This window comes from Sinocyclocheilus rhinocerous, unplaced genomic scaffold (assembly GCF_001515625.1).
Source record: "Sinocyclocheilus rhinocerous isolate Xijiao unplaced genomic scaffold, SAMN03320098_v1.1 scaffold2584, whole genome shotgun sequence".
In the NCBI taxonomy this organism is placed as follows: Eukaryota; Metazoa; Chordata; class Actinopteri; order Cypriniformes; family Cyprinidae; genus Sinocyclocheilus; species Sinocyclocheilus rhinocerous.
In genome coordinates, this window is record NW_015652145.1 from 369,581 (window position 1) to 387,794 (window position 18,214).

At 39.3% G+C, this 18,214-nt stretch overlaps 2 protein-coding genes across 4 annotated transcripts in view; one reads left to right on the plus strand and one right to left on the minus strand.

The window, feature by feature from the left end:
- LOC107713726 (TSC22 domain family protein 1-like) overlaps positions 1–8,781 on the plus strand; it is a 51,222-nt gene extending 42,441 nt beyond the window's left edge. Inside the window, exons 1-3 of one of the 3 annotated variants that reach the window (XM_016519325.1) lie at positions 4,106–4,547; positions 6,831–6,882; positions 7,468–8,781. In XM_016519325.1, coding sequence (XP_016374811.1) covers positions 4,375–4,547; positions 6,831–6,882; positions 7,468–7,713 — 471 coding nt within the window. In that variant the 5' untranslated portion in view covers positions 4,106–4,374 and the 3' untranslated portion in view covers positions 7,714–8,781. Of the gene's footprint in view, positions 1–4,105; positions 4,548–6,062; positions 6,369–6,830; positions 6,883–7,467 lie in introns of those variants that run through there. The other 2 variants (XM_016519326.1, XM_016519322.1) reach the window with 2 other exon arrangements.
- Positions 8,782–9,965: 1,184 nt separating this feature from the next.
- Positions 9,966–11,398, minus strand: LOC107713711 (stress-associated endoplasmic reticulum protein 2). Its single transcript, XM_016519295.1, has 3 exons — positions 11,184–11,398; positions 10,396–10,468; positions 9,966–10,306 (listed from the first exon to the last, which is right to left on the minus strand). Exons 1-3 carry the CDS (start codon positions 11,265–11,267, stop codon positions 10,266–10,268), a joined length of 198 nt encoding a protein of 65 aa, XP_016374781.1. The 5' UTR covers positions 11,268–11,398; the 3' UTR covers positions 9,966–10,265.
- Positions 11,399–18,214: the final 6,816 nt, after the last annotated feature.

The following is an 18,214-nucleotide window of genomic DNA, read 5'->3' on the forward strand; positions in this document are numbered from 1 at the left end:
GTCATTAAAAACAACTTGCTTGGTGTTGGTTTGGTACGTAGTTGCACATGAATCTAGATTGATTCATGTTTTGAACCAAAATATTCATGAGCTGAGGGCAGGCCTGTGATCTCTCTTGTTACATCAGGGTATTTGCTGCTCAGTCTGTGAGCATGAACCCTGGTTCACCTGAGAACCGTGTGATTTTGGTCCCGTGTTGTTCACACACTGCATATTCTATAGGGTTGCAGTAGGAACATTGTGTTCCCAAGTGCAGGCGAGGAGATACCTCTTCCTTTTTAGGCTGCTACATCACAGTGGGATGGATTGAGATGATGCCTTCTCTGATTATCCCAGTGATCATACTGCAGTTTAAATTAGATCAGGCATCAGCCTCAATGCTTTCTCCGCATGCCGTGAGACGTCTCATTTGTAAAAGTGGTTTAAAGCAAAGACAAACATTCTCAGAAGCCTTAACACTCCATTAAAAGATGGAGGGCTGCTGGGTACTTTTGATAAGCTGTTTTGTTTGGAAGAAAAAAACTGTTGAAGGATTTTTCTTTTTCCTTTTGCTAAAGCCTCAAAATAAATTTCAAGTTTTTTTGTTGTATTTAAATTTTAAAGTTTTTTTTGTTGTTGTTGTTGTTGTGGTGGTTTTTTTCATCTCAAGGCACTTATTCAATTTTATTGTGTTTTAATAATAAACACAATATTATTTTGTATTATCAATAAATTTTTTTATATTTTTTATCATTTTGATTTTTTTGAAGTGGGATTTTTTTTTAATACTATTTTTATGAGTTTCTGCTGTTTTAAATGAATCCTTTTGACAACCTTAAAAGCAACTTTGACACACTAAGTTTTCATTTATGGTATCAGTCTGACGTAATATTGCCACATCTTGACAGTGTCTGCAAACATACTGAGAAGTCCACAAATCGCATGAGCTCGAGTGGAAGTAATGCTCGTGCTTGACTGGCCGTCTGGATCAAGAACATCGTGTACAATGTAAACAACCCCCCTCTCAAATCCCCTTCAATTCGCCTACATCCCAACTATTGTCTCACTCGATCAGCCCCAACGAACTGGAGCTTAACCACACCATCAATGGCTGTTTGTTTCCACCAGTCTTTAGTGTACTTCTTCTGAAGTGTTCACTTGAGAAAAGTGCTCTTATAAAGCAGTGAATCCATAAATGCTACAATATATTGCGTGCAAAGGTGCTATAAGGATCACACAATGCTCAATAAAACGGGTGCGTGAATTCCCAGAGTCTAACGTCTCGACAGTGCCTCGTCTGTCACTTTATATAAAGGCTACAGTGCTTCCAGACAAAAGGAGAGGGCGGACCGGAGCAGATTTGGTGCATAAAACTGCGGCAAGGGAAGAAGGCTTCTACTATTCTAGCCGCAGGCCTTCATGCTTTCTGTAGTGGAAAAGACTTCAATGAATCATCCTGGGTCTTTTCTGTGCCCGTTTTGCTTTTGGGCTAATCCTGATCATTCCAGATTTCATTCCACATTACTTATACCTGTTTCTTCTGTGTGCAGACTACTAGCACAGTTACATAACTGTAAACGTGAGGAGGCCGTCGACCATTCACACTTCCCTAAATGCTGAAGGAACACGCCACTCTACGGAAAATAAAACCGCTGCTCACGAACCTGTGGGACCAACAGAAGCAAACTATTGTTGTGTTTTCCATTTTAAAGGCACATTTTACATGCCTATAATCGCTGCTAAAAAATCATTTCATTAGGAGTGAATGGTGGGATTTTTAAATGCACGGCCATCTCTTCTTAGAAAAGCACTGCTGTGTTAAGTCATACTGTGCAGTAAATGCACACCGTGCACACTGAGGCTGTTCTCACATGCTTCTTTTCTTGCTCATGGAGTGAAACTTGCTGAGGTTGTCCAGTCTATTCTGTGTGTGCTGCACTGTCAGAGTTTGAGCTGGAGAATACAGGATGAAGCTCTGTTGTGCAACCTGCTGCTGTCAGCCCAATTGGCAAAATGGCACTTTCTCTCACAGAGTGGCAACGTGGCCTTCATTTGTTGCTGTCGAAATCCCAATGTGATCTCACGGATCTTCCAGCTGTACCACAGGTTCATGGGATGTGCCTCTCGACGAGCTCGCTGTCATGCAAATTTCAATATTCTTGCATGATGATTATTTTTTTTGTCAATTTGTAATTCTTATTAAATGCCAACTTGTATAGCAGGATACACATTCAGAGTCCTAATATGTGTTAAGTTGGTGGACAACTCCAGGCATTGTGTCGTAAATCTGGCAAAATCATAAATTAGGTTCATGTTGAAGACTGTGGAGAATGGCACCTGCACACTCAGATAAGTTACAGACACTGAGGGTGGCCGGTTGCACTTAATGCACTATTTGAAACGTATAACCTTTCTATAAATTTTGTGACTCGTGAATCTCGGGAGCTGCTGACGGCAGGGCTTCTGTAAGCAGCCGTCCTCATCCGCTCCAGCACAGCTGTTTAAACAGTCTCCATTTCAGCCCAACTCTCTACGAAACTCTCCAAGCACTTATTCAAATCATGTTCGCCTATTTTACATGTAAATATCGAGGCTGCCCAGTTCTCAGACTAGGGCTGTCATGATTATGAAACTTGCTGGCGATTAATGGTCACTCATATAGTCACTTGCAGTGCAAACTTAGTACACATACAGCTTTCACACATACACAGTTTATTTACACTGAAGTTAAATGCACAATATGTATGATTTCCTTTAAGGCTTTGTAAACAAATGTTAACCAGGGTACACTGGCCTGAATATTAATTAGATAATCCTTTTTAATGTTTGTTCTATAAAAATAATTATTGTTCTTAATAATGATACTAAGATTAAGTTTATTATTAATTATTATCTTATTATTATTAATATTGTTGTATATTTATTATTTAAAACACGCCTACTTGAAGGTCATATGGAGTGCTCTCATAACGCACTACTGCGCCAGAACCAGAGGCAGGAGCAATAGAAAAAAATATTGCTGTAGAAACTGTTTTCACTCAGAAATTGCTAGTAAATATCAGACAATTACAAAGAAACAGCAAGTAATGCATTGAATTAAACATGATATTTTTAAGTAGAAAAGCTGCAATGGATTTTTTATTTTTTTTGTAAAACATGCTCCAATAATCTGTTTTATTTACAGTTTCGAAAAATCATTGAAGATTTATTTTGTTCTGTGGAAAATAAGTGCGGATTTACAAAATTTGGTAACTTTATTTTAAGCACCAATTCTCACTAATAACTAGCTGCTTATTAGCATGCATATTACTAGCATATTGGCGGTTTATTAGTACTTATAAAGCACATATTAATGCCTTATTCTGCATGACCATATTTTAGATCCCTTACTCCTACTCCATACCTAAACTTAACTACCTCATTAACTGTTAATAAGCAGCAAATTAGGAGTTTGAGTAGAAAACTCTTAGGTAGTGAATGTGTTCCCTATTTTAAAGTGTTACCCAAAATGTATTATTTAAAATTTACATAATGTGACTGAAATTTAAAGAGCAGTGATTGTGAATATATTGCCTCCTATTGTGATCAGCTGATTGTGTAATGATAGCCACAGCCCTATTGTAGAGAGTGTAATGCAGTGATTTAAAACCAGAAAGTAAGTCATCTTTCCAGTATGATAGCTATAAGATTCTGAAATATTATGAAAGCTTGATTTGAATGTCTGTGAGCTTCAGTCAGTCAAGTTGAAGTTGTTTGGCTGTATTCATTCTGATCAGCTGTCTGTAGCCATTCAGAACTCTCACTGAGTGTTATTTGAACAGGTAAAATCCCTGCCATTGTTGGGATCCGTATTGTTTTTTTACTGCGAGCAGCCTAAGCTGGAGAGACGTGTGTGCTTGTTTCGCCAGCCGCACACGCTGTAAGCCTGAATCAGGCTACGATACTGATGAGAAGTGACAAGATAAGTCCCGGCTCAAGTGCAGGGGCCCGTCTCTTCTCTCCACAGGGGAGAAATGCACGCTTCTGTGCCGGGAAAAGAAAAGAAGAAGAAGAAAAAAACAACATCGGGACAGGATAGCCGTAAAGGGATGTGAGGACGGCAGGCTCCACAAGAGCATGGGTGCGTGCGAGAAGTGATCATTGGGAATATTTTAATCTCCGTTGCTGGTTTATGTAACAGTCACGTGACCCATCAATGACGTGACATCACAGCTTGCCCTACTCTTGTTTTCACTCAATCGTTCACCAATCTCCCTGTAAGATGCACAAAGGCAGTACAGTGGAGACAAACGGGGACAGGACCACTGAGCTTTTACCAGGCCTTGTGATTGTTTAGCCTTTTACTACTGCTGGAGAGGATAAAGGGAGCCAAACAGTGGCCATACCTCTTTGTGCATGTGCTCGTGTGTGTGTGTGTTTGAGCCTGGAGTGAGGAATAGAGGAGCAAGTTCGGTGTTTGAAGGACCGCTGATTGACACATCAATGAGAGAAACAGTCCTCCGAGTTCACGGCCGAGACGAAATGGCCATGAAGCTATTGTTCTGGGAGTTAGAGCAGCATTTGAAAAGGTAAAGTGTGTTTTACACTGCCTGGTCTTACATCCGCATACAACATTTTCTATTCACATGCTTTCAGATTCTTATTTGGAAGATATTTTAAATGTAGAAAGATTAAAAATGCATGCAAATGCATTTGACATCATGAATGAAAGGTATGGCTCTATTTGTTGGAGGTCTTTGTTCCTCTGAGCATCATATGTGTGTCAGATTAATCTGGTCATTTTAATGAGGAAATCATGTTCAGTCGTTTTTCACTTTGTACATTGTTTAGAGAAGAGAAATCAAAGTATACTTTGATTTACAGAAAGTGTTTTCAGTTCATTGCATTCAATGTATATTGTTTAATCAGTTCATGCATTCCCTGGGAATCGAGCCCATGATGTTTCTAGTGCCATGCTCTGCTGCTTGAGCTACAGTGAAACTGGTGTAAATGGTAGATGGATGATTTGTTCTGTTGACCTTTGCACCAGGCTTCTGGACAGAAGCTTCTTTATCAGTTAGAACTTGTTCTTCATGTTCATTATGTGAGTACACATTGTCCAGCAAACCTGTTCCTGGACCAGGACTTAGTTAGCTGTACCTAAATCATAGGGAACTGAGTTTCATCTAAACATGCTGGGAGATGCTTTCTGCTTTAGGATCTGAGCTTTGAGCCACGGGTCCACATAACCCTGGAGAACACAGAAAACAAAAGTGTACAAATAATTTGTATATTTCTAAATGTATTGCTAAATGGGGTGCATTAATAATCTGTTAAATTGATAGTTAAAAAAGGTTAGGATTTAAATATAAGATTTTAAAAAATTAATTAATTTTATCTGGATTATACTGAATTATTTTGATGGTCTGATGGTCCTGTTGGGACTCCTTGCATCTTTAAATGTTGAAACACTCCTGTTTTAGGGATTCACTCCGCTGCAGTTCCGCTGTTTGCCGATAAGTGGCGACATGTAAACACTGTGCTCAAAGGCATTCCCCGTAAAATAATGTTTTGACCGTGTATATAATAAAACAAAACAGACTGGAAAACATTTTTGGTGAAATTAGTATTAAAAAAAAAAAAATTTCCCCAAAAGGTTATGCAATAACATAACATCATGAAGAAAGTGTATATAATAAAACAAAACAGACTGGAAAACATTTTTGGTGAAATTAGTATTAAAAAAAAAAAAAATTCCCCAAAAGGTTATGCAATAACATAACATCATGAAGAAGCGGTGGTTATTTCTACCTGGATTCTGTGGTAAAATATAGATGCTGAGTAATAGAATTGGGCTGTTAAGAGCTTTTGCCTTGAGACTTTTGATGGAAATAACGTCAACTCGCTCCAACCGGATTGTCTTATAAGGCAAGTCGAGTTTGAATAAATTATCCAGAGCGAGTCGGAAGAGCGTCAAAGTGGGCGTGGCTGCATAGATTAGTCAAAATACCTCTCGTTCTCCGCCAATAGCGCGCCGAGCAGCGCTGGTGTGAAATAAATTATGCAAATAGCACAGGCTGCAGATATTCACCAGCGCGGAGATGAGCTGACCTTGGAGTTTCTTTGTGCTGCGGCAGTGGATGTACGGTCTCCTGATAAAGCGAGCTTTTCTGCTGGGGAGTCACGGCACAGTGTTCCTGCAAACGCACACAAAGGATGTAATGCTCCAGAGGCTGTAGGAAGGACACGCGTTCGCTCCCCTGCTCGATTTCTTATGGACGCAATAGCATGAATTCTCCATGCTATTCCGTGGCGATGGATCTTGGTGTTTGTCAGCTTAGAAATTTCTCAATATCTTTCCTCTCGTCGTTGTTGGGGACTGAGACTTCGTCCGTCAAGCTCGACAATAGGTAACGTTAAAATGTCAGAGTTGTGTTGGCAATAAAGCTCGTGCATGAGCCTGTGTTCAGTGCAAAACACAAGTGTTGAACATGAAAATATACGACGCGGTGCTGTTTTTGGATAATTCGGGTCATTTATATTATAGCCGAACGTTTTTAATGCTGGTTTTAAAACCCTAAGCTGTAAGCAGCTCGCCTGCTCTTTCGGGTCTCTGAAAGATGATGCTGAAGGCAGCTTCGAAGAGCTCAAATGTGTCTTTCCGAGTGAATACAGCAGCGTTTGACGCCTTCTAGAGATTTCCATAGAAAACCTGGTAGTATGTACTATTACTTTGTCTTAAAACAACGATTTTCGACGTTTTGTGCGTTTATGACGATATTTAGTAGGCGTCGCCATGGTTTCTTGTGTGTTGCTGGTGTATTAAAGCAGTGAAGTAACGTTAACGTTTCTCTTTTTTTTCCCCTCCACAGCTCGTCGGGTGCCAGTGTTGTGGCTATAGACAACAAAATTGAACAAGCGATGGTAAGTCATCCTGCTTTTCTCGTCATAAACGTGAAATATTCGAACAGATGTTTTGTTTACATGCCGTAAGCAGGCGGTCGAGTTGCACCAGTGTCAGTGATAGGAATTATGTCATCGTTATCAAATGATTGTTGCGACAGCGTCAATGTTTTGCCGCTTTGTAAATTACTTCATCGTTCAAGCTCATTCGCGCTAGTCTAAGTTTAGTTTAAAGTAAACAGCTGATAAGAAAACGAGCGAAGTGTTTGCTGACTTGCCTGGGGTTTTGCCTGCGTACTCACGCGATCCGTGCGCCTTGTTACTGTTGCTAGGCAAACCCCAAAGCTTTTACACATAGTTAAAAATATCTCGGCTTCTGATTGGCCTGACGTGCTGAGGGACGCCATTTTGTTGGTTTGGTGACGCCGGGTAGCGAGTCAGATGCAGGTTAAAGCTTTTACTGCAAACGCGAACGCAGCATCTCACAGTGGATTTGTGTTTTTACGCAGTATGATACAAGTAATAAAATGAATCTAATACACAGATGTTTTGGTTTGAATAAACAGGAGCAAGGTTTGAAAATAACACTCTGTTGTCCGCTTTCAGGATCTGGTGAAGAGTCACCTGATGTACGCAGTCCGTGAAGAGGTGGAGGTGTTGAAAGAACAGATTAAAGAACTGATTGAGAGAAATTCTCAACTGGAGCAGGAAAACAACCTGCTGAAGAACCTGGCCAGTCCGGAGCAGCTCGCACAGTTCCAGGCACAGGTTCAGAGCGGCTCGCCGCCGCCGTCGTCCACGCAGGGCCCGCCGGCCCCACTCGCAGCACAGAACTCTGGCCCGTCGGCGTAGCTCCGAACGACAGTTCCTGTTAAGGGCCGATGAGTGGCTGGAAACGGACTGAAGCTTCTGAACAAACATGCCTCACTCACATGTTAGACTGACAGAATTTGCACACCTTTCAAAACTTGACAATGTCGAGGTGATTTACACACCGGTGACAATCCAGTTGGCTGAGGCGGGACGTTGCCAAAATCCACGGAGTGTGATCGTCAGGAAAACAATCCTGGAGGACGCGATATAAAGAATCAATGTGCCTGTGTCTAAAGTCCCGTTGGTTTTCGGTCAAGGCTGTTTTCCGTGTCTCCCTTACCTTTGTGTAGTGTACATGCTGACGGCGGTCTTTTTAGACTCCAAGCTTCTTCTAAAGCAAGCACTTTTATGGTGACGATTGTGATGAGACTTTGAAGAGCTGCCGATCTGTGCCCCAGCTGGCATGGGGAAGGCAGACGCATTGACTTCCTTAGTTGCATTGGTGTAATCATGATACTTTTTTTGGAATGAAGAAAACGACGAGGAGGTATGATCCTTCAAATCCTCATTCGTTCCCTGTGCAGTGAGGATGACGGATGAGCAGAATTGCGAGGTGGACCGGCTGTATATTATTGTATGATTAGTGTAAGTATTTTGTAAAATAGCGATATCATGTGAAGCGGCTAAAGAGACACTATATAGGTTGTACAGATTTAAGGGGTAGCGAGGTAGTTGGCTTACCCAGGAGACGTCATCCTTCTTTTTAATGCAGTTAAGCAGGATCGGTCTTACGATATTTATCTGGCAGATGGAAACTACTCATCTAACACCTACTGTACACTACTTTTTTGTTCACTTGAGATGATTTTGAAGTATTACACCCATGTGATTTCTGTTTTCAGTTTGGACAGTGAAGTATTCTGGATCTTTTAACTTACATTTACTCTCGACTATCATATAGCTGACATGGATTTGCATTGTGTACAACTTGTATGCTTATGTTCTGTGCATGTTCTCAAAACCAGGAGATAAGTTGTAAAATACTGTAATTGCACTTGCCAGTTGCACTTCACAACTCTCAATAAAGTCATGTTTGTGAAAACCCTTGATGCTTGTGTGACGTGTGCCAGATGTTTTCATTGGATGAACTGTAGAAATGATAAGTCGGTGTAAGGTTTATCGTACGATTCTACAGACTGGTGAGTATTTATATCATATTCTCATGTTGTGATGGCTGTGTTTTTCTAGTTTAGACGTTTCCGTAGCTACCTGAAAAAAAAACGTTTACTTAAAGACATGATTAAAACAGACGAATCAACAGATCTTTTACATATTGTGGCATACATCTGAGTGTAACGGATTATCCCTTTTTTTTTTTTTTAAGTGTAAATGTTTTCACCGAAAGATCAAGTTATATTTTGATAAAAAATTTAAAGGTAAAAAAAAAATATATATATATATATAACTACATATAAATTAAAGTGATATATGAAGATGTATATTAAAAATAAAATGCACGTATTGTATGGATTACTCGTTCACAATAAGATCATAAAATGCCAGTTTTGACATAGCATTACTATTAAAAGTTTTGTTGGTCTCCATCCCAGCGGGCACCTTCAATTCGATGTCAAATATCAGTCACGACTTGATCAAGATGCTGTAACATAATTTTAAGTTCAGTTTGGATGGCAGTTTCTTCCAGTGGTGAAAATAAGAAGTTAATCCCACACTGAAATTGGTTGAATGTATATGTAGGCCAATATGTTTGACGTTCAATTTACATCAAATCAACGTCATGTCAAGTTTTTGATGTCAGTTAGATTTGACCTGTCTTCAACAGCAATTGCCCACTAGGATAGTACTGTTCATAATTTAATTTTAAACTCTACAATGCATAATGGCTATATATGGAAAGGAAACTAAACGAGTCTCTCTTTATGATTCTTGAAAAATCTAAACATTGATTGAATTAAAAATATTTTTGCTTTCTTCACTCTATTCATGTTTACTTATAGACTACCAAGCTAGAACACGCTTATGTTCAAACAAGAATCAAGACTCCGCAAAGGTTGCGGACTTGCGGTTTAAGATCCAGATAAGCCATACATTTCAAAAAGATCTCTGATTGTATCGGCTCCAGTTGGGTTGTCTGTACAGTTAGTGTTCCACCATTTTTACATCTACTGTAACATTCATGATGGTTCACACAATCTGAACTGGTTTTGAAAAAGCAACACTGACATGAGGCATTATCCAAATGTGTTTGACGTTTATTTGAAAAAGGCTCACGCAAACGGTTAAATAGAGAAATAGATCATGGCAATCATCAATCACAAATAAATATGACGAACATGATAAGATGTGTCAACAGCAACAATGGCTTTGTAGAAAAGCATGTGCTCCCTTCATCCAGGGACACTGTAAACATGTGTGACAATGTCATGTAGTATTGTACACTAGATCCAGCTGAGCATACAAGCCTCTGACCCACAAACAGGATTTCACCTATCAGTCTTCCTTCAGATTGTATCCAGTCACCCAAAAATCTCATTCAGATGTAGGGCAGAGTATGTGAGGAACGCTGGGACTCACATTCCCATTCGGATACTTTGAATTATCTGAAAGATGGCTGAAAACAAGAAAGAAAAAACATATTCAGTTTATTATTACAAAAACACGGGAAGCTTAATAGCAATCAGCACATATATCAAATTTTACCTGATCCACAAACAACAAATACAAAGAGTGCCAAAAGCCATGGCCCCACCGGATATTTCTCCTCCTGCGGTCGCTGGAACAGTGAAAGTCAAGAGTGTTTCATAAACAAAATATATTTCATAAACAAAAAATGGTTTGGAATTTCTGCAGATAAATCTCTTTACACATGACACAAATGTCTAAATAGTGTCACAGTAACAAAAAGAAAACAAACACCTGAAGACTTTTTCCTGTGTTGTCTATACACAAACTGCAAGTGTTTTAATTTAACAGGATCTTATCATGCATTAACCCTTGAACACAAAAACAGCCAATGATTTCATTGACGCCTGTGGCAGATGTTGTGACCCGGTTACACTGCACCTTTATAAAGGAGGGTCAGCAATGGTCAGATTAGTTAAGTGCATCTGTCATCAGCTCGTACAACTGTGGCCATGGCAACAACATAGGCGTCAGCGTTAACTAAATCTGGTTTACAGCGTGTTTATCGACTCATAAAGCTTATTGAGCAGATTGAGATTATGTAAAACAATAGCGCGTTTACGTTGCTTGCGAATTAAGCCTAATTTAAGATGATCCCTGATACTGAAAAGACTTAGGTAACGTAAAGAATTAGACTTACACTCGCCTCGTATGATGTTTGAATAAAACAGCATCGTTAAAAACTGACGATGGCCTCGAAATGAGCCAGGATAACCCCAAATCACGCACATAAAAACGAAATCCACACAGAGAAGCCAAGATCGTCGTTCATTTACATGCATAGAGACGACAAATGCCAGTCTTACCAGGGTCTTCGCCACGTTCCCCCTCTGAGTGATGTTTTTGCTGTGCTTCTCGTTTGCCATACGGATTCTTTGTTTTGCTACCATCTTCCGACCCAACGTCCAGGTATAAATTAAACGCTACAGTAAATCAAATATATTGCTTTATCTGAGGTGACGCTTCAGTCCCCTTCCCTGCACCTGCTCCCCTAAACCGAATTATGTGGGACGGAAGTGCGCCTCCATGTAGTCTAATAACGTCTAGTGGGACGCGCTCCCTGTTTAGCTCAGCTGCATTAAAATACCCATATTTTTTATTTTTGTTCATATTTTTGTATTTACAAATTAATTAAAATCTTGATATATTAAACCCCAAGATTAATATGACATAAAAAAAAAAAAAATTATATAATATAATAAACAATATGAACAAAATAAACATGTTATTCCCTGTTGGGAAATCCGGCTGAAACTGGTACTTGTTTTGGAACATGGAAGTTCCTTCTAGCTATTTATTAGCTGATCCAAACTATTAACTAGTCATTAACTAGTCCAAAATGGCCATAAACTAGTACAAGCTGGTTATTACCTAATCCAAGATGGTAACTAGCTGGTCTAAGTTGGTCACTAGTTGGCTGAAGCTGGTCTAAAATGGTCACTAGCTGGTCTAAGTTGGTCACTAGTTGGCTGAAGATGGTCTAAGATGGTCACTAGCTGGTCTAAGTTGGTCACTAGTTGGCTGAAGCTGGTCATAGCTGGTCCAAGATGGTCACTAGCGGGACCAAGTTAGTCCAAACAGTTACTAGATTGACCACGCTGGTCCTAGCTGTTCCAGGGTGGTCATTAGCTTGCCCTAGATCATTACTAGCTGGACCAAGCTGACCATGACTTTTCCAGAATGGTCATTAGCTGGTCCAAACTGGTTATTAGATGGCCCAAGGTTAATATGACATAAAAACAATAATTATATAATATAATAAATAATATGAAACTAAATAAACATGTTATTCCCTGTTGGGAAATCCGGCTGAAACTGGTACTTGTTTTGGAGCATGGAAGTTCCATCTGGCTGTTTATTAGCTGATCCAAACCATTAACTAGTCATAAACTAGTCCAAAATGGCCATAAACTGGTACAAGCTGGTTATTACCTAATCCAGGATGGTAACTAGCTGGTCTAGGTTGGTCACTAGTTGACTGAAGCTGGTCATAGTTGGTCCAAGATGGACACTAGCTGGACCAAGTTAGACCAAACAGTTACTAGATTGACCAAGCTGGTCACAGCTGTTCCAGGATATTCAGTAGTTGGTCCAAGCTGACCATAGCTGTTCCAGAATAGCAATTAGCTGGTCCAAGCTGGTTATTAGCTGCTCCAAGTTGGTCTCTAGCTGGACCAAGCTGACCATGGCATTTCCAGAATGGTTATTAGTTGGTCCAAACTGGTTGTTAGCTGGTCCAAGATGGTCACTAGCTGGACCAAGTTAGTCCAAACAGTTACTAGATTGACCAAGCTGGTCCTAGCTGTTCCAGGGTGGTCATTAGCTTGCCGTAGATGGTCACTAGCTCAACCAAGCTGACCATGACTTTTCCAGAATGGTCATTACCTGGTCCAAACTGGTTATTAGCTGGCCCAAGATGACTAACTAGCTGGACTGAAGATGGTCACTAGCTGGTCCTTAGCTAGATGGTCATTAGTTGTTTGACCAGCTACTATGTTGCAAAAATGCATCTTGATCTATTATGACTACCTGGTTTGCTAAAAACCATCTAATAGCTATCCAGTTCCAAAACCCAGCTACCATCTTAAAGGGTTAGTTCACCCAAAAATGAAAATTAGCCCATAAATTACTCACCCTCAAGTCATCCTAGGTGTGTATGACTTTCTTCTTTCAGACGAGGCCAGTCGGAATTATACAAAAAATTGTCTTTGATCTTTCAAGTTGTTTAATGCCACTCAGCGGGTGTTGCATGCCTCAGTCCAAAAGAAGTTAAATAAAAAGCGCCCATCCATAAAAAAAAGTGTCTCACACGGCTCCGAGCGCTGAACTCATACGTCATCCGCCCGGAGCAGCTTCCGTGTACAATTGTTGGCGCAAGCTACATTAAAGTGATTATTACGTTTTGAATATGGATATTTTTCTTACAAAAACGGAGACTGGTTTTCCTTTGCTAAAGTAAGGAAACTTTGCTTCCTTTGTTCCTAAACAAACGTTGGTTTTCACGAGACTCACAGGCGCATGCGCAACGCCGACCTCATACGTCATCCGCCCGGAGCTGCTTCTGTGTACAACTGTTGGCACAAGCTAGATTAAAGTGATTATTACGTTTTGAATATGGATATTTTTCTTACAAAAACGCATTGATTTGCTACAGGAGGCCTTTGTTCGCCCCCCGGAGCCGTGTGAGACACTTATTTTTAACGGATGGGTGCTTTTTATTTAACTTCTTTTGGACTGATGCATGCAACACCCGCTGAGTGGCATTAAACAGCTTGAAAGATCAAAGACCATTTAAATATAGCTCCGACTGGATTCGTCTGAAAGAAGAAAGTCATATACACCTAAGATGACTTGAGGGTGAGTAATTTATGGGCTAATTTTCATTTTTGGGTGAATTAACCCTTTAAGCTGGATTTTCCAGCAGGGATTTCCTCCAATGCTACCAATCTGATGCTTTGTCTATGCAATGTTATATCTTTCAGCTAGATCTATTATTCCCATGTAACTTTAAGTTTCAAGGGTCTTTCCATTTATTTTTTATTCTTTAGGGAGTGCAGTACTTTCCCTCTGAGTTTCCCCCAACTGTCAAGGTGAATAATGCCCTATTTTTGCTGTATTTTTGAGTTGGTGCCAGTAAATCAGATACGAGGTTGCCTCAGCAATCGGCACAGGTCCTACAAGACGATAAAGGGGTTGCTTAGCAACTGCATCTAGGGGGTTTGTGCACAGCAGCGCACACCTTCAGTGCCTTAGCAGATAGATCAGGCGTTCTGGCTCACATTTCACATTACAACACATGTTGTGATGCAGGTCCATGGTACACATACTTTCCATTTCTGCTGTATTCAAGACTCATCTAGCCATGAAAAATGCCACATTGTGCATATAGCTATGCGATATTATGGCTGACATTCTTTTGAGATCTTCTGACAGACATACATTTGTTTTATTGTTTATATGCTAATTAAAGACCCCCTGAGCATCAACACAACATCATTTTAATACAAGCAATATTACTCTTCATTAGCCGTAAGTTTTTCAATCCTCTGGGATGTAGATTATTTTGAAGGATGAAGCCTGTTATGTTACATATTTTACAAATTATCTTGTGTACTCAAGGGCTTGCTGGGTAACAGCCGTGTCTCACAGCAGCTCTGCATTGACTTTCTGCATTCCACTCAGGCTTTACCTTTTAATATGACCACAACACATACCACAACACAGGAGAACTGAGATGCATACTAATAGCGAAACTGATCTATAAAACATAAAACCTGCTTGTAAATAGCACACCAATACACCAGACATTTGATCACAGAGTGCAGGCAGCATTCATAAGGCAGCATTTTCATTTCATTTTAAGGACAGAAGATGCATTGTGGATTCTGATTTGTGATGGTTAAATAGCCAGGAAAAGAGGACGTATAGAGGCGAGTTATGTGACCATATCGAGGAAGTAAAACCCTTAACCCAGGATTCACCTCAACAGCTGCTCTAACTTCCTCTGTTTGAGCTTCAAATCCTATTTCTTTCTGTCTACCACAAGGGTTTCTGCCCCCCGCTCTTTTGCTTTCCCTCACGCACATTTATACATACAAATTGGAGCATTCGCTCTCTGTATTCACCTAATTCAGAACTGGGCATCCTCTTTTCCCTCCTCCTCCTCGTGTGTCCTCAGCACAATGTCTCTCTCTGTTAGGTGGCAGTAAAAAAGTATGCTTTTGCTTTCAAATATTAACGATCATGAGAAACAAAAAGCCCCCATTTATTTTTAAGCACACTCCGTTGCCCTGCGATGCTGTGCCAGTGCAGCTACATTTTAAATCCCTGAGCCAAAAGAGGGAGAGGAAATGTCTGACCTAGATTCAGATCTGTTTACCTCTAAATTACTTGTCCAATTATGCTCTAAATCTCCATGGGGAAGACAGTGTCTTCACCAAATAATATTTAGGTATGGAAAACAGAAGGAGAGACAAATTAATTATCTTGGATTGCTTGAATCATACCTATGTCTCATAATTTATATTAATCAGAAAGATGTGGTATTAAAATTGCAGGTGGATGCAAACAACACGGAGGTAATGAACAGTACTTTAGTTTGAGTCTGTATGGGCTTGCCACAGCATCTTTCTGTATGCCTTTACATTGCAAAAACCCTCAACAAACATTTAAAGGCATAGTTCAGCAAAATAAATAAATAAATAAAACAAAATGTACTCACCCTCATTTTATTCCAAACCTTTCTTTCTTCTTTGGAACATAAAAGAAGATATTTTGAAGAGTTTTTCACCTGTTCTTGTCCATATAATGAAAGTCAATGGGTCTGGAAGTTTTAAGCTACAAAAAGCACATAAAGGTAGCGTGAAATGAATTCACATGACTCAACCATTATATTCAAAGACTTCTGAGGTTGCAAAAGATGCACAATCACATTGTATTGTCAACAGATTGAAAATTAAAGGCCCTGATAAACAAATAATTGGGTGTGATGTAATTCAGTTCAGTGGTTTGAAACAGTTTGACAGTGCAAACTTTCCACTTAACGGCACATAATTGAAGAATGAATGGCTGAGAGGTAATTTCAAACAAAATAGTCAAAACAAGGGTGTTTTGGAGTTAAATTTGGTGGTTTGAAACAGCTCGTTTGCATCACATAACCAGCTCCATATGTTTGGCTTTTCTGACACAGTAAACTTGCTCAGTAGCTCACCCGGTACAGCAATAAACTTACAACGTGGAACGCTCAGGTACGAATTTTGTGAAACACGACTCTCGATAAAAGCATTCAGAGGCTCATAGAAGCTAAAATGGCATGCTTGCGTCATCAAATGTGTTTTTATGTCACATTTGCCTTTGTTTAGTGTAGGTTGTGTTTTTTTTTTTTCAAGCACGATTAACCTTTTAGCGCCACTCATCGGACATTTAATTTCCTAACTTCCACAGCATGTACAACAACCAACATTACAAAATGTTGCCACATTCCCAGGATAAAGCTGAGTCACTGGCTATTTCACTTAATGCAAGAAGCGTGCAATATAATTTTGCACAAACAACGCTGCAGGCACATTTTTCCAATGAAATTCTCATCTAAACACTGCTCACATGTGGGTGGCGTCTACTGTGGGTAGCATTTATTTACCTTAAATAAAAAAACAACATCAAACATGGCATCTCAAAATGCAAATAATAACTAATGTCAAACCTAAATGATACATGAATGTCACCAAATATGGCCAAACATCATGGCATATGAGGTTTGTGTCGCCATATTTGATGTAGTCTGTTTGCGCGTGTTGATCTGGTCTGTTCTAATACCACTGAGACATTTAGAAACAAAACTGTCAGTATTTTGGTTCAGTCTGTGTCTGTAAAATATGTCTATTGGAGCAAACGCATTTGAAAAGCACTGAGATGTAGATCAGAGTCAAGCACCCTCCCCCTCCAGCAGCCCATGAATGTCTCAGTCTCAGATGGGGCTGCGGTAGATATGTAGGTCAGGATGAAAAGTACTTCCGTTCACCCCCGACACACCTCCTCAAAAGTCACATCCCAGGTCTTTGTCTGGCCAGCTTTGTGCCGGTGTTTTGTGGAGCTGACACTGTATATGCGTCCCTCAGGAGCAGACTGAACAAGAGGGGCCTATCAGAGACCCTTTACATCTATGTACGGCTTTTTGTGGAAAGCTGTGCTGTCTCTGGTTTTTGGAGCCATGACCGTCTCTCTGGGACAGTCAAATTACAGGTGACCTGTTTGGCCATGTTGGAGAACGAAGAGTAATGTCTCTCCCTTAACCCCATAAAGTCTGACATATGAAATAATAGTCTTTAAATAGTCTTTTAAATAATAGATTTTTTTTATTCAGTTCAAATGGAATTTAATTGAAATTAATGGAGTTTATTGAACCTTTGGACAAAATATATATATATTTTTTTTTAAAGTTTGAGTATCATGTTTGATACATCAGGCACTTATGGCTCATACAGGTGCATCTCAATAAATTAGAATGTCATGGAAAAGTTCATTTATTTTAGTAATTCAACTCAAATTGTGAAACTCGTGTATTAAATAAATTCAATGCACACAGACCGAAGTAGTTTAAGTCTTTGGTTCTTTTAATTGTGATGATTTTGGCTCACATTTAACAAAAACCCACCAATTCACAATCTCAACAAATTAGAATACTTCATAAGACCAATAAAAAAAAAAACATTTTTAGTGAATTCTTGGCCTTCTGGAAAGTATGTTCATTAACTGTACATGTACTCAATACTTGGTAGGGGCTCCATTTGCTTTAATTGAAAATATGGAGCTCATAATAAAACATGCAATTTGGTGCAGTTGCTGATATTTATATGGCCAGAAAATAAAATGAAATTCTGATAGCTTGTAATGTGAATCAGTGAGATCTTTATAACAGTAAAGCAGACTACTTACATAAAATCACATAAATATCAGTTGTCACTCTAAATCTCTCAGTAATATATCTTAGTAATATGATATTTAAATGCTTAGTTTTATTATCAAAGCTCTGTAGTTTTTATTGTGGGGAGCAAAACATAATGCAATACCATGATAACTGAGAGATGGACAAATAAATGTTCCTCAAAAGCCTATAGTATCATTATTGATACTGACATTTTAACATGATTTTTCTAGAAAAAAAAAAAAAAAGATTTATGGATAATCAAGTCCAGTAAATGTTCTATATAAAAGTTATTCTTATGTAGCAGATTGTGAAAACAGCAAAATTTTGATCATGTTGATAATGTAGAGGCCTTAGGCTTCGCAGGGTTCAAATTTCATCTGATTTTTATGTTTTAAGCTATAGTTAATATGG

Bases quoted from the DNA above. Each gene is read 5' to 3' on its own strand.
- LOC107713711 (XM_016519295.1), bottom strand. From the start codon at position 11,267: ATGGTAGCAAAACAAAGAATCCGTATGGCAAACGAGAAGCACAGCAAA. The intron at 10,469-11,183 runs GTAAGACTGGCA...TCACTGTTCCAG, and splicing joins GGAACGTGGCGAAGACCCTG to CGACCGCAGGAGGAGAAATA. The intron at 10,307-10,395 runs GTAAAATTTGAT...TCTTGTTTTCAG, and splicing joins ATTTGTTGTTTGTGGATCAG to CCATCTTTCAGATAATTCAA.